This window comes from Metopolophium dirhodum, chromosome 3 (assembly GCF_019925205.1).
Source record: "Metopolophium dirhodum isolate CAU chromosome 3, ASM1992520v1, whole genome shotgun sequence".
Lineage (NCBI taxonomy): Eukaryota > Metazoa > Arthropoda > Insecta > Hemiptera > Aphididae > Metopolophium > Metopolophium dirhodum.
Window position 1 is genome coordinate 35,720,151 of NC_083562.1, and position 23,978 is coordinate 35,744,128.

The 23,978-nt window shown below is 32.0% G+C and overlaps 2 protein-coding genes across 7 annotated transcripts; one reads left to right on the top strand and one right to left on the bottom strand.

Annotated features, from left to right (window-relative positions):
- The first annotated feature begins 588 nt into the window (after positions 1–588).
- Positions 589–6,858, top strand: LOC132940979 (PIH1 domain-containing protein 1-like). 3 transcript variants are annotated; one of them, XR_009664118.1, is made up of 9 exons: positions 589–904; positions 990–1,071; positions 1,173–1,358; positions 1,864–2,010; positions 2,370–2,599; positions 2,668–2,814; positions 3,141–3,189; positions 3,876–3,926; positions 5,394–6,858. XR_009664118.1 is itself a non-coding variant. In XM_061008817.1 (8 exons), the coding sequence occupies exons 1-7, from the start codon at positions 842–844 to the stop codon at positions 3,177–3,179; spliced, it is 894 nt and encodes a 297-aa protein (XP_060864800.1). In that variant the 5' UTR covers positions 589–841; the 3' UTR covers positions 3,180–3,189; positions 5,394–6,858. The 3 variants fall into 3 exon arrangements, 2 of the variants coding, with proteins under 2 accessions (XP_060864800.1, XP_060864799.1); XM_061008817.1 differs by lacking the exon at positions 3,876–3,926; XM_061008816.1 differs by lacking the exons at positions 3,876–3,926; positions 5,394–6,858 and having other exon boundaries at positions 591–904; positions 3,141–3,465.
- Positions 6,710–22,270, bottom strand: LOC132940977 (ankyrin-1). 4 transcript variants are annotated; one of them, XM_061008813.1, is made up of 27 exons: positions 21,433–22,270; positions 18,384–18,571; positions 17,235–17,336; positions 16,770–16,871; positions 16,569–16,685; positions 16,266–16,466; positions 16,075–16,180; positions 15,529–15,824; positions 15,150–15,243; positions 14,819–15,027; positions 14,402–14,665; positions 11,764–12,027; positions 11,587–11,693; positions 11,254–11,500; positions 10,984–11,190; positions 10,759–10,903; positions 10,466–10,665; positions 10,171–10,368; positions 9,892–10,098; positions 9,693–9,824; positions 8,853–9,059; positions 8,529–8,789; positions 8,056–8,464; positions 7,745–7,959; positions 7,485–7,620; positions 7,290–7,418; positions 6,710–7,205 (listed from the first exon to the last, which is right to left on the bottom strand). In XM_061008813.1, exons 1-27 carry the CDS (start codon positions 21,578–21,580, stop codon positions 6,946–6,948), a joined length of 5,151 nt encoding a protein of 1,716 aa, XP_060864796.1. In that variant the 5' UTR covers positions 21,581–22,270; the 3' UTR covers positions 6,710–6,945. The 4 variants fall into 4 exon arrangements, with proteins under 4 accessions (XP_060864796.1, XP_060864795.1, XP_060864797.1 ...); XM_061008812.1 differs by having other exon boundaries at positions 7,290–7,620; XM_061008814.1 differs by lacking the exons at positions 17,235–17,336; positions 18,384–18,571; positions 21,433–22,270 and having other exon boundaries at positions 7,290–7,620; positions 16,772–16,854.
- Between the last annotated feature and the right edge of the window lie 1,708 nt (positions 22,271–23,978).

The following is a 23,978-nucleotide window of genomic DNA, read 5'->3' on the forward strand; positions in this document are numbered from 1 at the left end:
TTGCTCAAAAACATGCCTTACACGAAAAACTCTCACTCCTCGGAGAGTGATTCGATTTCGATAATTTTTTTTTTTTCTGCAAGTGAAACACTTCTTACAGGGCGCATTGGACTTGGATTTTCAAAGTTCTATTTCTAAACCATAAAATACGATTTTGAATATGATAAATTTCCACAAGATTTTATTATTTTTATTATGTTTGTTATAAGCAACGAAATTGAAAATCGAAGTCCAACGCGCTCTGTAGAAAATTCTCCTCTTTCTAACAAAAAAAAAAAAAACAAATCAGACCCCTCTACGATGCGTGCGAGTTTTTCCAGTAAATCGTGTTTTGAGAAAAAAATCATGCATTTTATTTTTGGTCGGCGGTGCCGTTGACATGTGCGTAGAATGTAGATAGGTACCCGCAAACGGACTACGATTTAAGATACACCTAGGCAAAATGGTATATCCACCTTGCTTTCTCTCTTCCCGGTTCCGGTACAATTCCATCTATTTTATTAATATAATCATGGCCTATCCATTCTTTAATATCTATGGATACATTTCTATTTAATAGGTCTATGATACGGACGGATGGCAGTTGTCCGAAAAATTATATGAATGATAAGAATGGTTAAGAGAATTTCTATTATCAATTATTACCGGAGTAGTAAATTGCATACTTCACGCACATCAGAAATATCAAATATTATTAATTTTATTCTTCAGTGAAGTTCGCGTACATTTCAACATTTGAATATCTGATGCGTTTGCTGAAATCCTATTCGACTATTCGTACTTTGTAATTTTAGTTTAATTATTCGTCTCATTTCTTGAATGAAGCAATATTAATATTATTATGTCGTCCAAAAATTTTTTAGATGTCGACGAGTCGATTATTGAAAAAAGCCTTTTAATTCAAGTACACGCATATACGATATATTTGTACACCTACTTGCACATTTAAAACGAATACTAACGGGTAATGTGATAATTATTATTTTCAGAGCAACGAGGAACAAGAATTCGAACAGTTTGTGAATGGTTTCCTTAATCCCAATTCAGGCAAATTGGTCAAACCAGCTCCAGGTATGACTTTAATTATCTTTAGGTACTTAATTTTTAAAAAGTACTTACATTTATTTAAAAGTTTGATTGAATATTTTTAAATCTCGTATAATTACTTACAGGACTCTGTATAAAATTATTGAAAACAGATAAGTCAAAAGTGTTCATAAACCTCTGCCACCATGCAGATATTCCACCTCCAGATGATATTACAAAAGAAGAACTTGTAGAAGTTTTCAATTCTAAGGATCCTGAAAAATTCTGCATTCCGTTAAGTATTGGTATAGAACACCAAGAAACTGATAAGTGTAAGTATAAAAATGTAATGTCTATAACTATAGCTAAACGTTAGATGTATAACATACTTAAATACATAACATAATATTTTCAATCAAAAAATTAAACACTAATTAATAATTTGTATCTTTCATTTGAATATTACTACAATCATTCATTAAAGAATAGGTAGAAAATCTATAGATGAAGTTTTATTTTTTTCTCAATTTATTTAGTTTATTTATAGTGTAGGTACCTCTGCTGTATAATTTAATTAAGTTATATTTATGTATGAATTTATTTAATTAATAATTAATAAAAAAAAATATTGTTTCCCAAATGTTTTAATATTATTTATATATTTTAATTCAAAAAAAATTTTGATATGCAGGCATAACAGATACATTTAATATTAAAAATTATAACACATAGGTGTAGAGTGTAGGCCAACAACAATTTTTTCATAATTAGGAAATATGATATTTCATTCTAAATGTATTGAATGTTGTTAATTTTAATTTTATTTTTATGTTATAGCTAATGCACAAGTTAATGTTTACGATGTAGCAGTAAATTCAGAGTTTTTCAAAAAGTGTCAAAATGATGATGTCTTTCAAACATTCATTGTTTGTGCTACTATAGAGGGAGTTGCTGAAAAGTTCAAAATCGATATAAGCGCAGAAAGTATTTATTAGCTTTAATTATCTAATATCTATAATAATGCTTACCATTTTCTGGGGCTCTCTTATTTGCTATTTTTATTCTTAAAAACCTATGAAATATTATAGAACTATTGGAGTCACTGTTCGCATAGCCAATCATTCATTTTGAAAACTTATTCAAGTCTTCTGTATATACTAATTATTGTTGTAATTATTTTGTAGCATAATTACTAATTAATTACAAAATTATATACAGCCGGACTTTTATTTGATGTGTATTATAGTAGCGAGGAACTATGTTCCCTTAAGTGGTGATTATCTTGTACTTATCTATTTTAAATAACATGTTTTTAATATGGTTGTTTTTATGTTATGTTGTAGATCCAATTTTATTGAAGAATAGAAAATGTATTGGATCATTGCAGCAACACAGAATTCAACAACGACCCCCTAGACCATCAACATTTAAAAAAAAACCTTTGATTCAAGAATTAAATTCAAAAGCATCACTTTCTCAGTTAGACATACATGTCAAACCTGAGTATAGGATTTATGTGCAACCAGAAGATATTCCAAAAAATATCTTTTTAGATGTTTGGCTGCCAGATGTGGTAATTTCATAAAAATATAACATCTAACATTGTAGCTTTGAATTTTTATTTTATTTTTTTTTCTACAGCATAGTTCACAAGAAATTGATTTAAAATGTGGTGAAGACTGTCTACTGTTAACTACAAATAAACAAACAAAATATGAGTTGGATATTTTTTTACCATGCGTAATTAATCAAAAAAATGTTAATGTTACATTTAATACTATAACTAAAGTAAGTAATTTATACTTATAATAACTTTTATAATTAACTTAATTGTATTTTATCGTTATTTGTTTATGATAGTAACGAGACTAATACAAAACATTATTGTGTCTAGATGAAATGTAAAAACAAATAATAATAGTTATAGAAGTAATACATTTGGTTAGCCAAAGATAGTTGTAACTTAATTTTAGACATTTATTTTTTAATGTTACAATTTAATATTAAGGAAGATGATTTATTTGTGACATCAGTATACATTTTACTATGTAGGATTTATTTATTGTTTACCTAATAGATATGTTCAAAAATATAATTAAGTATTTATTTTTCAGTTTTTATCAGTTATGGCAACCATTATTCCAAGCAATTGATTTTCTCATAGTAAGTATTATAATACTTTTCAATTCTGTGTTTCTATGAATGTATGTATTTTTTTTTTTTTTCACTACAAATTATTCTTGTTTATATATATTTAAAGAATAACTAAAGAAATTCTTGTATTAAATAAAGAAACAAAATATGTAAAATTGTTTTATAATTTTAGTTTTGTTTTTTTAAATAACTAATAAATTATTGTGTGGCTCAGCGCAGCGCAGTGGCTGAAATCAATTATGCAATGTGATTGAGAGTAACTGGTATTCACTTGATTTTTTTATTTTTTTGTAATTCAAAAACGAATAACCGTAGACACTTGACATTTTTATCATATTATGTTTGTTTTATTCAATTCCTATACTTGATAAAATGTTCAAAACATTTTGACTGTTTTCGAACTGTTTACGGACATTTTCAATTTTTTTAATTTTTTTTCCTATCAATAAAACTATTTGTTGGGTTGAAAAGCATTAAAATTGAATATAAGGCTTGTATTGTTACAATAGTGGTTAAAAAATATTCAAAATACAAAAGCACAGTTATTTTTTATAAGCATTTAAAGTTTGATTTCTGACAACATTTATTAAATTTGAAATTTAAAAATGTATAAAATATTCAACTTATATAGCTATAATAATAATAATATTATAATCACGAATCATATTATTATAATGTTATAATAATATTTTTAGTCAAACATTTGCTGTCTGGGTAAGGATTGAAAATTTAAAACAAGGTTGTCCGTAAGTAGTTGTTTCTGTAACTAAAATATATTTATAAAAACATTTTTTTTATAGTTATCTTAAGTTAAAATTTGGACAAAATTACGTATTAAATATCCAAGAAAAACGATTTTAGTTATTTATTGTAATTTTATAAAATTAATTCAAATTACTGGCTACGGTATTAATAATAAGTAGTGACAATAGAAATATAGTATAAAATATCCTAGACTGACAAATCATCTCAATTCAGAATTGTTTTTCGTTTACAATATGATATTATGTCATTGAATTAAAATTTAATACCAAAATAAAATACCAAATACACAAAATTTGTTAATTTATATGGTTATCGAGTTATGACATGTGCATGCGCATACGAGAGAGGCAACTGCCGATACCTGCATGGCTGCATTTAATTTCACTCACACTAATAATTATTTACAACCAGTGTTTGTCGAGTTCCTTAAAATAAAAAAGAATTCGTTCCTTTGGAAAATAAACGAGTTCCTTTTTTAGTTTCAAATAAAATAAAAACTCTTATTTAATGTTTTTTTTTTTCATATGCATACTTCTTTAATTTTTAATTATAATATATAACTACAAGTAGGTACATATTTTATAATTCTATTTTGAAATTTTCTTCAAAATTAAATTGTTGGACAACGTATGTCGATTGTCTTAACGTCGATAGGTACTCGATAACGATCACTAATTAGCAATATACATTATACACATTAAAAATAATATACCTCAATTTCAATTATTTGGATAATTATTATCTGTGTAAATTATTGGAGCTAGAAAAGAACGAACAATATTTTGTTATTATTCCTTGAAAAAAAAAACTAGTTCATTTTTCTCGTTTCTTTTTTTATAAAAAGGAATTCGTTCATCGTGCCGTTCTTTAAAAAGGAGTTCGTTCCAGGAATCCTTTCCTTTTGGAACTCGTTCCTTCCAAACACTGTTTACAACTAACACATAGATCCCGGGGAGCTATGAGAAGATTATAAATTGCCTAAATATTGCCCCTTAAATAATGATACTTCTAGTTGTTCGATTTAAAAAAATGTAAAGATGTTTGAATAAGTATACAAGTTTATTTTGCATCGGTCGAAGCACTTTTCAATTGTAGAATTATTTTGATGGGAATAAATATTTAAAATTTTATAAATTTGTCAATTTTTAATACTATATAATATATTAAAATATATTAAAAATATGCTTCTACCGATGCAAAGTCAACCTGTATGTCAATTCAAACATAGAACTTAGAAGTACTTACATTTTTGTAAGGCGTATAGCTATTTTTCCTGGTAGGCAGAAAAAAAAGCCACGGAAAAAAAGGATTTATTCCATAAAATAAAATAAATAAATAAATTTATAATCCCATTTATAATACATAAAGCTTAAAATTTAACTCCCGTAATATTCAATTTTCATATAATATAATATATTGTGTTGTTATGTATTGTATTTATGTTTTAGGTATATTTATAACGACGAGATTTACAACTGATGAATGGAGACACCGAGACACGGAGTACGGACCACAAAGGAATTAGCACCCTTACAGACATACTGCAATACTTATCATATAATTTTATTATTATATTATGTGCCTAACTTCCCAATTACTTTTATGAACCATCATAAATCATAATTATAAAAATATCTTGGATTACACGTAAATGATTTAGTTCAATATTACGTGGGATGGCATAATAATATTAAACGGGTAAGGAGGACTATTTATTACTTATAAAATTGAGCTTTTCTATTTATATAGGTGCCTCATCGGCCTATGGTAGATACCTGCCTATTATAATTTTCAACCAAAACAAATTGTCGTGTATAAATAATTAGAGAAATGATTTATACATACCTATAATTATAAATTAGAGATGTAAAATATACGTAAATTTACCATACATTTTGTAAATGTAGTAAATTTTGATAATTTTGGTATGTTACCATAGGGACATCCCCAGGCACTCCTCTTTACTGCATTTTCAATAAATTATAACTATGGTAAAATTGATCTTGTTTATTTACTGGATAGTAGGGTGTTCAATTAGGGTGGTCCTTATTTTTAAATGTTTAAATTGTTGTGTCCGATCCCCTAATTAGGATCCAATATGTATTGAAATTATATATATAGGATATTTGAACATAATCAAATAGGTTTAACCGGTGCGGCAGTGCCCCAAAGCCCTCAAAAGTTTAACATCACTAATATTTCAAGGAAAAAACAAATTTTAATTTAATAAACAATTAATGATAATTTCTACATTTTTAATTAATTTTAGTTAATATTTTTTTTTGCTATGTATTATAATTATTCCATAAGTGCCTTTGTTGGAATTTAAATAGTTGGGGCGTTTTACATTTTATAATATCAACTATTCCATTCTATTAATATGCTATGACTGATGAATATTGGCCTCATTAAGACGTTTAAATTTAAGTGCCACATGCTAATTCTTTTCGGTAAAAAAATATTAATCTCTGAAAATATAGTTGTAAATTTACCGAGCTTATCTCTAATAATAATATCATGCCAAATTAAATAATATATAATAATTTCCTAATAATATATAATTATATACTTTAAAGTGTTAAAATTTCATTAAAACAAAAATAATATGTCCATCGTAGATTGTGGGTAGGTAGTAGGTACCTACCTAAGTAATTGATGCTTTAATAAAGGTAGGTTATATACTTTTCCAACTAAATAATTGACAAAATTAAAAAAAAACCATAACATATTTTGTAAAATAATATAAATGTATTTGTTTCTTAACATATTTTATCTTTACTATGTATATTAGTTTAAGTTTAGTTTATAATGTACATTTATATATCAAGCTATATACATATAATATCCATCACACGTTTATCAATAATACTTAATTATAATATTTTATACTATCTGTACACTTATAATTTTTACATAAATACATTACACATTTACCTATAATATTGACGTAAAAACAATTGTTATGAATTAGTTTACACGATTTCACCATAATTTTTTTTTTCATGGAATGTTCTTTATATTGTTTGCGAACGGTTGTGGGTCTGATTGGGCTTCACTGTTACTCCTCGTCAATCGTTCCATCGATGCGTTCGAAGCCTTTGTGTCTTCTCTCTCGTCATTTTCACTAGCCCCTTGCAGTGCTCGATATTTCTTTGCAATGGAATCCCAGTCCGTGACGGTCTCGATTCGGTTCGACAAGCTCGCAAAGCTTATCTGTGATCCGTACGGACTCAGATGTACGACACTGACCGATATCGATTCTACGCGGCACACGTTTAATTGATATTATAATATTATTATGCCCTACCGTTTGGTTTTAGCAAAATTTAATCGTTTTGTCTTACCTCTCGGAACTACTTGAGCTTTTTTCACTTTTGATAGCCATTTATTGCCCATTCGAGTTCTGGCACTTACTCGTCCTTTCGTTTTCATATCGACCATCTGTGATAAACTTGGGCGCTTTTTTTGCTTAACTGTATTTAACAGTTTAGAAAAATTCGTAAGTGTATCCTGAATATTTTTCTTTCGCGTATTTTTACCTCTTTTCTTGCATATCTCTAGTAAATACATGAACCATGTAGTAATTAAGTTCAAAGGCGAGGGCGTTGTAGTCGTTCTATGCATATTTCTAATCAATTTTGCCAATCCAAACTTCCATTCGATATCAGATTGTGCCTATAATTATTCAATATGAAACGTGTATTATATTACATCATATTGTACAACTAGTGCCTCCAACAGGTTATTTACATAATTAAATTGTTTTTTTAACAAGCATTATCTACTGTGTTCAATTTACCTGAATTCTTTGATAAGTATCACTCATCATAGCAATGAGCAAGTTAATTAGTACGACAACCGAAACTAACATATATATACCAAAAACAGCTTTAAATAAGTAAACCGTCCACGGAGGTTGATCCGTGTTAGTAGCCTGTCTCAAGTCGTTATGTGTTGCCATACCAAAAACAGCGAAAAAAAGTAATTCAAATGCATCTACTGGGCTCATTAGGACTATAAACAAAAACAAAAAATCAATTAATTTCAGTGGACGGTGAATATAATATATTTATTTTCGTAAAACTGTTTTTATTTTTCTATTGGCATTACCTTCTGTAAAGACTTCTGGTTTGTTTTTTTCTAATTTCTTAGTGATAGGATGGTTCATGGCAACAATTTGCATAGAAAACCCAAACACGAAAATGCTCAGTACAACGAGGAACCTCGCTAAATCCTTCATCAAATCGCCAATTATTATAGCCCATGGTCCGAACAGATGATGGAATGATAGGAAGTCCAGAATCTGGACGCACGCCATCAAAAATGATATAGCGAACATTTGGTTCCGAAGATACATGACAGTGGGAAGATATGGGTTGGAAACTAGGCCACAAAATCCGACTAGATGAAATGCTACTCCTATCACACTCCATAAGAGAACAGCCAACTTCACCCAACCCAATCCACTTTTGTCACTTGGATTAGTTAGTTCAAACAGTAGCAAACCACTCAACCAAACCTAATTAATTGATAGACACGTAAAAATGTTTGCAAATTGTATAGCTTTGTTAACGACGACTTACCAAGAGCAACCATTCGTACCAATATGGAAATAAATTTTGCCGCGCTGCTTTATAATACGGCGTGATTGCAACCATTTGTAATAGAAGCATCAAGTAAACATGAGACGTCAAGTACGACATAAATTTTATAATTGGAACTTTACTATAGTTGTGCCAAAGAGGTAACGTAAACACTATCCATAATGGAGGACACGCAATAAATCCTAAGAACATAAGTAGTGTTTTCCAACCGGCCCAATTCAGTCTTCCTTGCCAAAGTTCCTAAAATTCAACACATGTTAACTGATACATATAGGTATGTATTATTAATTATTAATGACTAACCTGTAGGTACCTTTGAACAACAGTATGAGCGATTACTTCTTTTTGCTCATTTTCAATAAGGACGTCTAAAAATTCAGTGTTTCGTCTGTCTGAAGCTGTTAGGATGCGACCTGCTGAGTCTTGACCAGCAGCTAAGGCTAAAAGTTCAGTTGCCATAGTTTCACATTGTTTTCCCGCAGCTATTAAGTCTTTTGCTCTCTCTTTTTCCTAGTTATTATACAATATTGGATAAAACTACACATTACATAAAATATATTTTTAATAATGCGTCTTGATAGAACACGTATTTAATATAGTAGGTATTTAGATATTGGCAATTAATTTTACAAATACGACTTCTAACTTAAGTAAAAAAAATACTTTAGGGTGAGTTAAAGATTTTAACCAACACTAGCAATTTACATTTTATAGTTACATATTGTATTATATTATATACCAGTGCTTCCAAAACTTATTTTTCTCACCACAGTGGGTACATTATTATTTATTATTACCTAGCTTAGGTACTAATAGTTGCAATGCACTTAGGATGAATATTTTGTACTCTAAAGGACCATAGACCATAGTGATTTCATAATAATTACACAATTATTAGGTCATGGAAAAAAAATACTCTGACGAAACGAGAATATTAAACTATCTACAATAAAATATTATAGCAAAAATCTGTATTATTTTTATAAATACTTATATCCTGAGTTTAGTTGTATCTATATTTATATCGAAAAAATTATAGTAAACTAGTAAATAATGTTTTATATTATTTAAAAAAAGTCCTAATTTTCATTAGATGAATCATGAATCATAATATTAAAATCTGTACCTATTGTTTATGCATACCTTATTTGATAAGTTAATGTATATACTGGAAAGTTTTGCTGCAGTGTCTACTGGTGCAGGTGATACTAAAATAAATTCTTCGATCGGTTTGTTATTATGATTTTTGCTGCAAATCATTAGATTGTAGACAAACTAAAACGAAAGAAAAAATGTTGGATATTTATTAATTTGTTTTTCAGTAGATTTCGGTTTTTTGTACCCTTCTATCATCCATTAAACTGTAAGTGTCGTGTTCTTTTGTCATTAAGTATTCTAACACATCGTTATGGCCCTCTTGAGCTGCAAACCATATCGGTGACGCTCCATAGTTGGTTTCAGCTTTTGGAGAGGCACCGGATTCGACTAAGAGTTTTACCACATCCAAATATCCAGCACGAGCAGCACAGTGCATCGCCGTCCACCCATTCTATTAATTTTATTTATTCGTATTATAAACAAGAAAAAAATCAAATTCAGTTTTTTTTTTTTTAACACAAACTTTATCTGTGGCGTTAATTTCGGCACCCTGTCCTAGCAAGACTTCGACCATGGCATAATGGCCATATGAGGCAGCAATGTGCAGACACGTTTTACCATTAAGATCAGAACTGTGTAATAAGTCTGCTGCTCTTGATAACAGAAGTCCAACTACGGTCACATGGCCGCCAAAACACGCCAAGTGAAGTGCGTTGTAACCCTAAAAGTATATAGGTATAGTTTAATAATTTGATATATTTTAATTTTTACCTATAGACACATCATATAGTAACTCATATAACTAATTAAACGCTTACAGATTCAACAGTAGATGCGTCGACTTGAACTCCAGCCGAATTGAGCAATAATCGGACAACGTTTTCATTACCACTATAAGCAGCAAAATGTAACGGTGTCATTCCAGATTCGTTACCCAGTACACCCAACACACTGACACCAGACGGAGGATCAGACTTGACTGTTGCTGGTATATGAGACAGTAATTCTCGAACAGTATCTAAAATTAGCAATAACATAATATTATAATATAATTGTAGTGTCTTATTCACATTTATTATTGTGAAATCGTTCTTTTATAGGCTAAAGGTACCTGTTTGACCACAGTATGCTGCCATATGAAGCGCCGTCATACCAAGCCTCTTGCTTGAAATTTTTAGCGATTGGGACGAACGTAATACTTCTAGCACAGCTAAATGACCATTTTGCGCTGCTAAGTGGACAGCTGTGAATCCTGCCTGGAACATTGAATTGTTGAATTTTATAACACGTCAATTAATAAAAGAAACAAGTGTCTTTAATTCGCAGCTATAACCACCTTATTTTCGTCCGAACACGATGCGCCTGCCCTGACTAAAACCTTCACCACTTGGGCATGACCGCCTTCGGCTGCTAATTGAAGTGGCGTAGCCTCCGTGATACGATTTCGAGCTGAGATCACACCGTTTTTGTCGAATTTCATTAGTTCAATGATCACAGTAACCGATCCCTGCATTGCTGCTATGTGAGCGCACGTATTTCCATCCTAACAAAAACAAAAACAGAATTAATTGTGAATTCAGCTACTGTCCACGGTAATAATATTTACTTTAGTGCTAGCTAAGACTAATTGAGGATGTTGTTGCAAAAATAGATGAACAACTTCTGGAAAATTGTTCTGCGATGCTATATGAATGGGTTTTTGTCCTTGGTCATCTGTCGCGTCTATATTCGCTCCCAAATCTAACAGTAATCGACACACTTCTAGTTGACCTGCTGACGCAGCCAAATGCAGAGGCGTTTGTTTTCTCAGTGTGAGAATATCTATTACAGCATTGTGATCGTGAATCAAAAACCTTTCGTAAAAAAAAAATCAGTTTCGACTATTATAGGTAAGATGTATTTAATATTATACAAAAAAATTAATATATCAATAGTTAACCTGCAAAGATCAGCGAAACCGTTCATAGCCGCTAAATGTAGCGCAGTCCAGCCAACTCTTGATTTACTGTTTATGAACGCTTTATGTGTCAGTAGAGCATCACATACCTATAATATAATGAACATTTTTATTGCTAATAAATAATAATAAGGCATTCGTAATTGTTTATTTCCATACTTTCAGGTATCCCCTTTCGGCAGCTAGATGAAGTGCAGATCGACCTTCGTTATCAAACACGTCTACTCTTGCATGGTTGTTTAACATGGTGTTCACCAAACTCATATGACCCCTATGACAAGCGATCAACAAAGGGGTCCAACCAACGCTGGATTGGCGGTTCATCGATTGTTGTACCTCGGTTGGTGACATGCCGTCCAGCATTGCTGTAAGTACATCGTTGTTACCAGCTACAGCACAAAAGTGTAAAGCTGTTTCGTGATGCTAAAATAATACATAATCTATGTTATTGTGATATGTGTAGGACGTAGGTATACGTTATTTTATACGGTTTTTTTTTTAAAATTCTAAGATTTATTTTTTAACCGGGTTGACTATATTATTACGATTAAAAAAAAAATTGTTAATTGCGAATGGTTAATGTATCGATTAAATATTCTATACAAAGATATTGTATACATTTTAATCATTAATTATAGTTTTAAGAGCCTTGCTCAGTGCTCGCGTGTCTTTAATAAGGAGCAATAGTGGGTGTAAAGTGTGCACATGATTTTGAATAGGCAATTTACATATATTTTTAAGAAGAAATAAACAATTTAACATTTAGAATACATTCACAAAGTAATTTCAATTTGGCCTCGTATCAGTGCTACTACTATTGATTGTTGTGTTGTTATGAAATAATTTACAAACGCATTTTTGCCTTTACCAGTTACCAACACCATCAAATAAATATCTATATTTATATTTATTATAAAACAGAAGCCCCTTTTTTGTATGTAAGCGAATATCTCAAAAAGTACTCATCCGATTTTAGTACAATTTTCCCTAAGGATAGGCCATTTCTTGGAAAGGATTTTGATGTATACAATATTAATGAAAAAAAAATAATTTTATTGCCGAAAATAATAAAAATGTAAAAAATAATCTAACTATCCGTATAAATAAAAATTATATTATGCTGTTTGTATATTGGTTGGTAATTGGTAGGTACGTAAACGTATCATTTAAAAACGGCTTAACCGATTTGGCTCATTTTTTTTAAAATGTTCGTAATAAGTAGTCCGAAAAAGAAATACCGAAATTACGGAAAGAAACATATTGGAAGAGTTTCCCGGAAAATTCGGGACTACCTGAAAGTGCTTTTTTGACTTACTGATCAACGTAGGACGTAAACTATGATATCTGGAGACTTGACATTTTCATGGTACCTTTAAACCACACATTATGTAAGGGTGCACTTGAAAAGGATTTTCAAAAATTCGCATTTTAAAGAGATGCTCAAACACAAGAATTTTGAGATTTACCATGGATTTGTGTATTAATGGTGGCCATTGGTCACATTTTACAGATTATAATCTATAATAATAGTATTAGTAGAGTTTAGTATTATTTTTATTTATAAGTGGTTGCCACTGTTTACTCGGGTAGATGAAGTAAAGTATGCACTAAACTATCACGTTTATGGCCTCGAATAAAGAAATTATATTTTAATACAAATATGAGAGCTTATACCTACTATCAGCAAACAACAAGACCGTTTTTGTGAAAATTACAAATTGGTCTTAGAGATATTAGAAAAATGTAGAGAGCAGTTTGAACCACGTTCGATTTATATCAAGTGCTAGGTAATCGGCTACAGGCAAATTTTATTGTTCATCTCGGTCAAATTAGTTCACAAAGCTAGGTACACCGATGCCGATTTGCCCGTAAACTGAGGTACACTAAAACCAATATATACACCTGTATAGAGCTATATTTTATATTTTTTAATTTGTTTATGGTTAGAAGTCAGGTTATTCAGCTAAAAATTGTTGTTGAATGGTTACCATTGGTTACATATTATTATATTACTTTTATAATTAATGACACTTACTTTTTTTTACAGTTATATTTATAAAAATAATAACAAATCTTTAGCACTGATAACGCCGGGTGGGACAGTTAGCTCATAATAAAATAATTTATTACCTTTATAGATAGCAACTATATTTTATATCTGTGATCTAGACTTTAATTTTTTTAATACCTAGGTATAACTTATCTGAATTAATGCAAATTATTATATTCTTTATTTAAAACATAAAAACTTGATACGATTGCAGTTAATATTCTTTTCTTTGAGTATTGGATAGGTTCATAGGTACATATTGTCATATTACATTCAAACTTCCGCGTTTATTATGACTACCGTGATCATAATATTATAAAGTATAATAGATTGAACTGTGTTGACGACCAGTTAAAAATATACCTATATGTGTTTTGATTTCAATTACTATAATCTTGATAGTATTATAATTTGTTCATTTAAATTCAAATAATACTGTAAAAAGCCTAATATCAAAGTAAAGTAAACAGTTTAATATTGTGTTACAGGCAGTTTATCGTTTAGGACTTTAAGGTAATACGCGTAGTTAGTATAATGTTAGTAAATCGTACAATTACCATTAACCATTTATATAAATAGCAAAGGTATCATGTTACTGAATAAATTAGAATAAATCAATATTCAAATGAATTACTGCTGATACTTTCTTTAATTTGAGTGTGGCATTTGCATACGAACAAAATATAATATTATACGAAGAAATGTTATAATATTTAAGTGTAATAAACACGTCAAATTGAACCTTACCAGTTTCGTTCGTAAATTGATGTCGGCTCCTCCTTCGAAAAGTAATTTTATAACTTTAGCGTCGTTGTTCGATTTGGACTCATTAACTTCGGTTTGTTTTATATTGGCGGCATAGTGTAGCGCGGACGCACCGTCTTCGTTCACACTGTTTACATACGAATTAGCTACTTCATCTCCTTGTTTCGACTTTACGAAATCGACAAGTTGTCCAACAATATCGGCTTGACAACTTCTGCAAGCCAAGTGCAACGGGGTCTCTCCCACCTATAATATTCCACGTCAAATACGTCAATACGTTGGATTAGAGAAAGACAATTATTACGGTCAAATATATGTTGACATTTTGTTTCATTGCAGCTTGCCGCGATGTGGATTTTTTTTACAACGGTCGTGGGTACGATAGTGTATATAACTTACTTTGTTCTTGAAAAGAGGATCGCCTCCGTCGTCTAGTAATAGCTGAAGGGTTATGAGATTTCCGTACTGGGCGGCCACGTGGACGGGTGTTTGTCCGTCGTCCATGGCCAGATTGGGACCGGCTCCAGACTTGAGCAGCATTAAAGCACAACGGTCGCCGTCTTTCACTCTAGCCGCTATGTGTAAGGGAGTTTCCCGAAGTTTGCCGCCTGTAAAAAACATAATTTAACCTAGAAATTAGTACCGGAAAGTGGAAACTTCTCCAACCCTATCTATGTCGGTTGTCCATTTACTAAAATTAATGTACCTATACCTAACGGCCAACACTAACCTCTTACGTGAACATCGGCTCCGTATCCCAATAACGTTTCGATCACTGCCGGCTTGACGGATTCCACCGCTATGTGTAGAGGAGTATAGTTGTCCTAAAAGTTAAACAATATAATATAATACTGTATTATTATGACGTGTTAGCTTATAGACGATGTTTTATCAGTGACGTATATAGGATTTAATTTCAGGATGGGGGGGGGGGGGTTATAAGTCCCGAGTAGGGATTCCCTACACTCTACAGCCCACAGTATAATAATAATTCTACACACATGCGTATTTTCTGGTGGGGTTTTAATCCCTAACACCCCCCCCCCCCACCAATATACGTCCCTGATTATTATGACATGGTTGACCCATTCCCATTATAATGCGCGTACGTTGGTCGTGACGTCAACTTTTTCTCCTTTCTGCAACAACGTGTTGATGATTCCCACGTGCCCGTATCTGGCTGCCGTGTGTATACTTCGGGCGCCGCTCTTGTTCGGCATGTGCAGATAAACACCCTTTTTGAACAACATCATAGCACAGTCCGCGTGGCCGTTTAACGACGCTATGTGCATCAGAGTGCTGCCGTCCTTTGTCCTCTCGTATATGGAAGCCTTGAACTTGTCGACCAACAGCTCGATGATATTTGCATGGCCGTTTTCAGCGGCCAAATGCATCGGGGTTCGGTCTGTAAACGACGCAAAATCAAAACCATTATTAAAACGATACACAGCAGCTGCTGGTATGGTTAGGATACGAGAGGATGATCTAAAGGGCGTTTGACCGCACACCGCGGACGAACTCAACATACAAAATATATTATTATCTCTATATTTTATATTCGAATAAGGCGTGTATTATACTAAAAAATATTATTATTATATAATATAGGTAGGTAATAATAATATAATAATATACAAAGTAATTAAAGTATGTACCTTGATTATCTGTTATAGAAGCACTAGCTCGTACGCCGTAAAAATATTTAACCAAACTTTCGTCTCCATCGGCCGAAGCTATATGAAGAGCTGTCTGCCCTTGGCCCTATATTTGCCGAATGATCGATTCGTAAGGATATATTATAAGCATGTGTAGTTATTGTATAAACGAAATGTTAACTGATACCTACGTTTTGACTGTCTACGCTAGCACCGTAGTCAATTAGTATTTTTATCATGTCTATGTCTTTTCGTTTGGCAGCTAAATGAATGGCCATGTCGCCGGACTTGGTCTTGAACTTTAGCTGTTCCACTGCTTGGGTCGACAGTAGTTCCCGGCACATCGACTGGTTACCGGTTTCCACGGCCAATAGCAGTGGTATTTTACCGTCCTATACATATGACCGCAGAAAACAGTTGTCGATCATAATATAAATAACAATAATTGTGTTTCAAATAATAACTTAAAAAATAATAAACGATAATGAAATTACCCCGTCGGCAATGGTACGAATGTCTTTGCCACAAGACCCCAGGAGCACTCGGAGTATGCTTGTCGCCGTGCCCGTCTGCCTGCTCGCCACCATATGCACGGCTGTCTGCTGTTTTGGCTTTAAACGAACATTTTCGGTGAGTTAAAATGTTTGACCATATTGGTTATAGTATTATAGTGTCATAAAAATCTAATAACATACACCTCCTGGAGAGTAAACGTCCACCCCTTTTTTCGGCAGTAACACTTTTATTACGTCTTCTCTGGAGTATGTTGAGGCCAAATGCAAGGCATTAAAATTTTCCTGAAAATTGTATACACATGAACTTACTGTTATACAAAAATAATAGCAGAATACTCCCAAATAGGGGCGTAGTTTACTGTATGTATATTAACGCAAGTCATATTAAATTTATGGAAGACAAACGATCGAGTATTTTCGCGTGACCGGAATATATTTATAAAAAATACTATCTACACAACAGTCTTAATAAATTCGCAACCTGACGATAAGTCTTGCGGTATGGGTAATAACTCTTTTTCATGAGCCATCCGTTAAGTTTTAGTAAGTTGTTCATAAAAATAGCTTTCAGATTATGGTAATAAATACGTTCACTGACAATATTGGTAAATAATAAAATAATAATATAATATGGCCAGTGCTTACTATATTTCTGATTGTAACATCAGTTCCGAGGTCTACCAAACGTTCTAGGAATGTGGTCTTGCTTTCTTTGACTGCGTACATTAAAGGCGTCATTCCATTGCTCTGTATACATAATATAACATTATTATATAAAATGGTTCAACGTTGTGAGAAACATTTTATTACAAATGTATAATAATATTACATAATATATTTTACATATTATTTTGTTTAAATAATACATTTTTTAACTACTAATTCATTAATTCAATAATTTATCGATGAGTCGTATACATCAATAAGACTACTGCACAGTGCACACTATACTTTACTTTATTATAAAATAAAGCCTTTATACCTAATAGAGGCTCTACGAACACCTATACAATATTATGTTGTTGACTTCTTTGTAACATTTAAATTTCGCCAAAAGATAAAGTAGGATAAAGTAGATAGACTATTATTCTTTTGATACGTTTGCATAAACCAACCAGTGGCGTAATTAGGAATTTGTCCTGGAGGGGGATATACATTTTTTTACACACAAAATATTAAATTTTCAAGTACATTGGTGAGTATATAATATTATAATATATAATATTATGAAGGCCCTGGGGGGGGATCTATCCCCCTCATCACCTACCTTAATTACGCCCCTGAAACCAACATTTCGTTATGAATAATAGTTGCGTCATCAATTCAATATGTTAATATTTTATGTTTTATTTTCAAACAGGTTGGGTTATTATTGTAATATTGTCTTGAAATCAGAAGAATTATTGATGTGATTTTTTGTTTATTTTTCTATAATATATCTTTCGTAAAAATATGTATTGGGTATAGGTATATCATGTGTGCGTTATAATTGTTCGAATTTTGTCGCGTTGAGGTCAAATAAATTTTCCTTGTTAAGTTTGTTTAGCCCAATTTAGACAATTTACTTTAATCATGTAATGTATGTGTTAAGTTCAAGTTGTGGCCTTTAGGGTAAATCGCGTGTCGACGGACCATGACGCTTTTCCGGTTGTGCTAGTTTTCCAACGTCCACGCGTATTTTGGAATGGACATCAACCTCGGGTTTTTTTCAACCATAAAAAATATATTGCGCATCATGTGTAAAATTAAAACTTTATTATTCCAATAAAGCATACAAAACCGAAGTAACTATACCTGATCCACTACACCGGCTAATGGCGTTGACGTCACATCCTCTCCCCCGGCCGCCACTAATTTTTCGACCACCTTTAGGGCCTGATCTAATGGTGGCCATTCTGACTTTTGGCATAGTTGTAAGATTCGCTGGGCTCCATCTCTAATGGACGAGCCTGGACTAGGCAGAGTCGTTGGTAGTACTCCATCTACAAAGGCATCAACCGTCGAATAAATCATAATAGAATATTGTACAGTCTAAATTATTAATCATTTTTATTTTTTTGAGAATGTAAAGTCACATGTGCATTTTTAGTACCTACTAGTCCTATTTTGGATTGCTGAATTGTTATTTTTTTATTACACAGTAATTCGTTGTGAGGTATGACAGTTACCTATGTTATATTATATATATATAGGTTAAAGTTGTTAGTCCAAATAAATAGCTATTATTTTTATAATATTTCTTTATAATTAATGTATAAAAATATCAAATATGATATATTATATTAATCAACAATACTGCTTTAATATTTAAATTGCATGTCAATATGTCATATTCTGCTTATCTTACCAATAATTACAGCATACCTATAATTAATTTTTATAACAAAGTTATAAAAAGTTTTTCAATTCATTAAAATTAAAAACTAAATTTTTAATTTCAAATGGTTAATGTATAGTTTTATGTTTTATAGAAATTATTTTTGCCGAAATTATTGATACTCGTCAAACATATAGATGTGTAAATTAAATAATAAACCGATATTGCAGTTTAAAAACAAACTATAATCATATTTTACTAATAGTAAATAGTTGTTAATACAATTTATTGAATAAGAATTATATAATATAAAGCATTGACATTTTTGCTCATATAATATGTATATATTTCATACTAATTTCATCAAACATCAAAAACTTAAGTTTATATATTTTACCATTTACGGTTTACAGATTTCCTGATACCTACTCATAAGCATTTTTTATTGTGGAAATTATTGAGTAGTGACACAATTCCGTGTTTTATTATTGAATGGTTATGATGATATTATAATTTGCTGCACTTACGTACGTGACACGTAGAGGGTATAATGGGTACTCTACTGTTGTTATGGTATATTCAAGTGGATTAATCGGTATAATACTATAATCACTGTTCATATTTATCTTAACTCCTGGGTGGAGTACCTATTTTCTAAATGTCTGAACTATAACAAATTTAGAGATTTTTCAAAGTCTTACAACAGCATATTTATGAAACAGGTAGGTAGGTATCTACTGAGATACAAAGTTAAGATGTAAGTATGTAATTGAAATTTCTAGTACTTATATTCTTACAATCTTATATGTAACTCATTTGTATTCAAATATGAATTATAGTCGAATAGAGTATAGCCTGCGAAAGTATTCCAACCGGCCCGTGAAAATGTTATAAAATTAGAAATTTGTACAGGTACGTATAGTATAAATAAAAATAAACATTTTAACTAGAATGAAAATATTAAAAGATAATATTGTATTTATTGTATTTATCAGAATGAACAAAAATACCGTAAAGCATATTCGGCCCGCGGTATAAATATTAATTGCTAATAGATTATAGGTAATACGCATCTAATTTCTAATTGAACCATTGATACGTCACTTATACATGGCCATATACTAGGTATACTATATAATATTGGTCAAATGTAAACTCCTACACGAATAACCTTTTTACCTGAAAATCAAAGATAGTGTAATCTCCTACATGGACATTTTCACCAGAAAAAAAAATAGGGTAATATCCTACACTCCAAATTTTATTTGAAATTTTAAATACACGATTTTAGAATTGAAAAGCTCAATATAATATAATATAATATTATATATTATTATTTTCAACTTATCATTTTTAGCTTTTTGAGCTTTTCAATTCTAAAATCGTGTATTTAAAATTTCATATAAGTATGCTACTATGCTAGGAGGAAACAACAGCGGTACAAGCAGTCCACCTTTTTAAACATTAATTTGACTTTTTTTAAAAACTTACTCCCTATTATCTTACCATCGTTTGTAGGAGTTAACACTATGTTTTGTAGGAGTCAACACTATCTTTTGTAGGAGTCAACACTATGTTTATGTAGGAGATTACCTACATTTGTAGGAGTTTAACATTCCCCATAATATTATAGGTACCATAGGCGCAATTTGGTTTGAATTTATGGGGGGCTAGATTTATGTCGACTAAAGTGATCAGTTAGGCTAATCTTAATTTATTATTAATCTTAATATAAAAAATAGACATAACAAAATACATTATTATTTATATTATTGTTCTGGTATTATTATTATGAAAATGATAAGGTCTTAGAAATAACTGTATCCAAATACCTATGGTATAATATTATAGTCAATAAAAATTCGATGATGCTATCTAATATTTGGCGGTGCTCAGCACCTCCCAAATTGCGACTATGATAGGTTCATATTATTTTAACACTATTTTTCGAAAAACATAATGCATACTAAAATCATTGCTGTAATATGGTAATAAAATGTATTATGCACGTTCCCCAGAATCTTTAACTCTAAAATATATAAAAATAAAATGTACAATTTGATCAAAAAAAGTGGATAACTATTAAAAATATATTATTTTATTTCGAGGATTAATAATAAAAAAACGTTATCTGCTTGATAATACTTTTTTAATGAATACAACGGAATTAACAAAAAAAGAAGCAGAATTTTATTTCAATTTGTATCTAAATATACAATAGTCGTATATTATATTCATGTATATTCAAGTACCCAATACATAAAATATAAATCTCTCTGATTCGGCTGAACTTCGATTTGAGATGTTACACCACTACTCTCTAGCATAGTATTATATTATATAGATCGATCGGTATGGAACTCGCAGTATTTATTGAGGACAAATAATTGTTCACAAACTCTTTGAGATTTGTTCGGGTTTCATATAATATCAGTATGATAATATTAAAGTTTATAATATTGAATAAATTTGAATATTAATAATTTGAATACAAATCCCGGGATGTAGGAGGTAATGAAAACTCACCTTTGGTCTCGTCTTTTTTGTCGTCTGTCTTCGACGTTCCGCCGGTGGCGGCAGCCGACTTGTCGTCGGCGGCCGCGGTGGTGGCCGTGGACGACGGTGGCTTGCTGTTGCCGGCCGCCGAGCCCCTCTTGCCGGAACCGCCGATCATGTTTTTCGCTGACTTAACAACAACAACAACAACAACAACAACGACGATGACGAAATTGTGCTCGCGAGTGGTCTACATCTCAACAGACGACGGCACTACGCGAGAAGTCGACGCGGAATTTCTTCACGAACACGCGCTCACCGGCGGCGGTGGCAGTCGCGGCGGATCGATAGATCGCTCGGGCGGACATGACTACGACGATCTACAATAATATAACGGCGAATTGCGGGTACAGCAGCTGACGACGCTCGGGGAGTTCGAGGACTGCACTGCACCGATACACCTAACAATGTACGGTCACTGGGTTGTTTATAATTATTATACCTAGACAGGTACACGCACGCCGACCACGACGAATCTACGGGTTCTCCGGTGCTGCGAGCAGCTTTTTCGTCGCCCGCGTCCCGAGTTGCTCCGTAACTGGCACTCTGGACGATTACAAACGTCTGCGTAGCGTACGATAATAATATTGTACGGATATTACCGTGCTCGTGCAGTGCGATAGGGTATACTGCTCTACGAACTGTTATAGGTGCACCGGCAGGTGTACGTGTGGCAGGGCGCTACGCGGCGTGTTCTTTGGGATTTGCATGTCTCTCGCAGCAGACCAATGAAAGCGAACTTGCCCGGACGGAAGGTGGTGGCGGCGTACCTGTATACCTGCTACCTATGGAAGTTCGCATGCTTACGTGCTCCTTTATACGACACCCCGCCCCCCCCCCACCACCACGGTCACCCTCGGGGCGCCGGGGCTGTGAGGTCTCGCCCCCCCCCCCTCGACAGCGCGATCGCTCTTTCGCCGTCGCCGTCGCCGCACGATCCATACCTATATACCTAATGTTATATGCCCGCGTGTTATCCGCGCGCGCGGCCTTTCTTCCGTCTGCAGCACATAACTCTACTTAATTTGGGTTAGGAGTGAGTGTACACCCTTTTTCATTTTAGCTTTATATATTATATACATGTATATAATAATATAATATGTTTCGCAGTTTATTTTTTCACCGCGTGCGCGTAATTCAACCCGTTTAATATACTTAGGTAACTCTAATAACTCTAACAGTGGTCATCAGCTGATTTAGGAATACATATATTATTATTAATATGTTATTGTACATAGTCGTACTTCTATAACTATAGGCGTATACCATAATATGGTATGATTATTGTTATTCCGTTAAATACCGTTATGTATATTTACTGTTCGAAACTTTGTAAGGATTGACGATTATTCCCGTAAACACGACACTATCGTATTAGATATGATATTATAATACACTTATTACTTATGTTGAGTGAGAGATTGGAAAGCATTCATCATAATATATCATATTATACATATTATTATTGTGAATTTGTGTGTGTATTGAAATTTACAAAAAAACTATACATTTAATACATAACTGTAATTAATCATGACTCATGGCTCATGATTTAGATTTGTATAATATAGGTAGGTACTGCTTGAAATAGGTAAATTTGAATTTTTCAGAAGTGATTATAGAATTTTTTTTAAATTTACTTGCACAATCTCAGTTGTAATATATTAATATACATTATATAAAATAAGACAAATTTTCTGAAAGTACCAATATATATATATTTTTTGGACATATATAAACAACGTGAGGGGAGGCTGTGCAGTGACATTGAAGATATAATTTAAAATTCTCTACTCTATTTACTCTAGGGCTTATTAGACTTTGGGGGGGGGGGGGGGGGGGGTAACCCGGGTTAAGGACAATTTCCGTTTATTTTTTTTTTATAAGTTGAGTAAATTTGGTTAATTTTGTTTAAGACCATTTTATTTCCATATAGAACGATTTTGAGAGATTTAATGTTAATTTGGTTAAACATATTATAATTTTTAAGAATTATTTTGTTTATTACTGTTGTGAGTGATTGGATTACATGACCGATTTCAAGTTTGAATTCTGTTAGGAATGAGGATATCTGCAAGTATGCGATGCTATTTTTGAATTCGTTGTTCTGAGTATTTTGTTTATTAGTATGGCAATATTATTAGAGGGCTGATTTTGAGTAAGATTTGGTAAACATATTTTGACTTAGATATTCGGCGAATCAATGAGAGTTCTTTCATTGGACCTTCGATCCTCAGTATCCGCAATATTATTTATACTTTTATTGATATTATTTTGGGATACATATTAATTGCACTTGCTGTGTTACAATGTACGTCTTACAAACTTGCCTTACGTTGTAGATTTGTGTGTACTGTACAGTCATAGGGAGCAGGTAAGTTGTAGTACCTGACATTTGATGTAGGCACAATGAGATTGGATGATAAGCAGCACACATTTGGAAGGATGAGTATCAGAACAGTAAGATTTGGCCATATTCTTGGTAGTTAAGACATTGGACTATTTCACGTGATTTA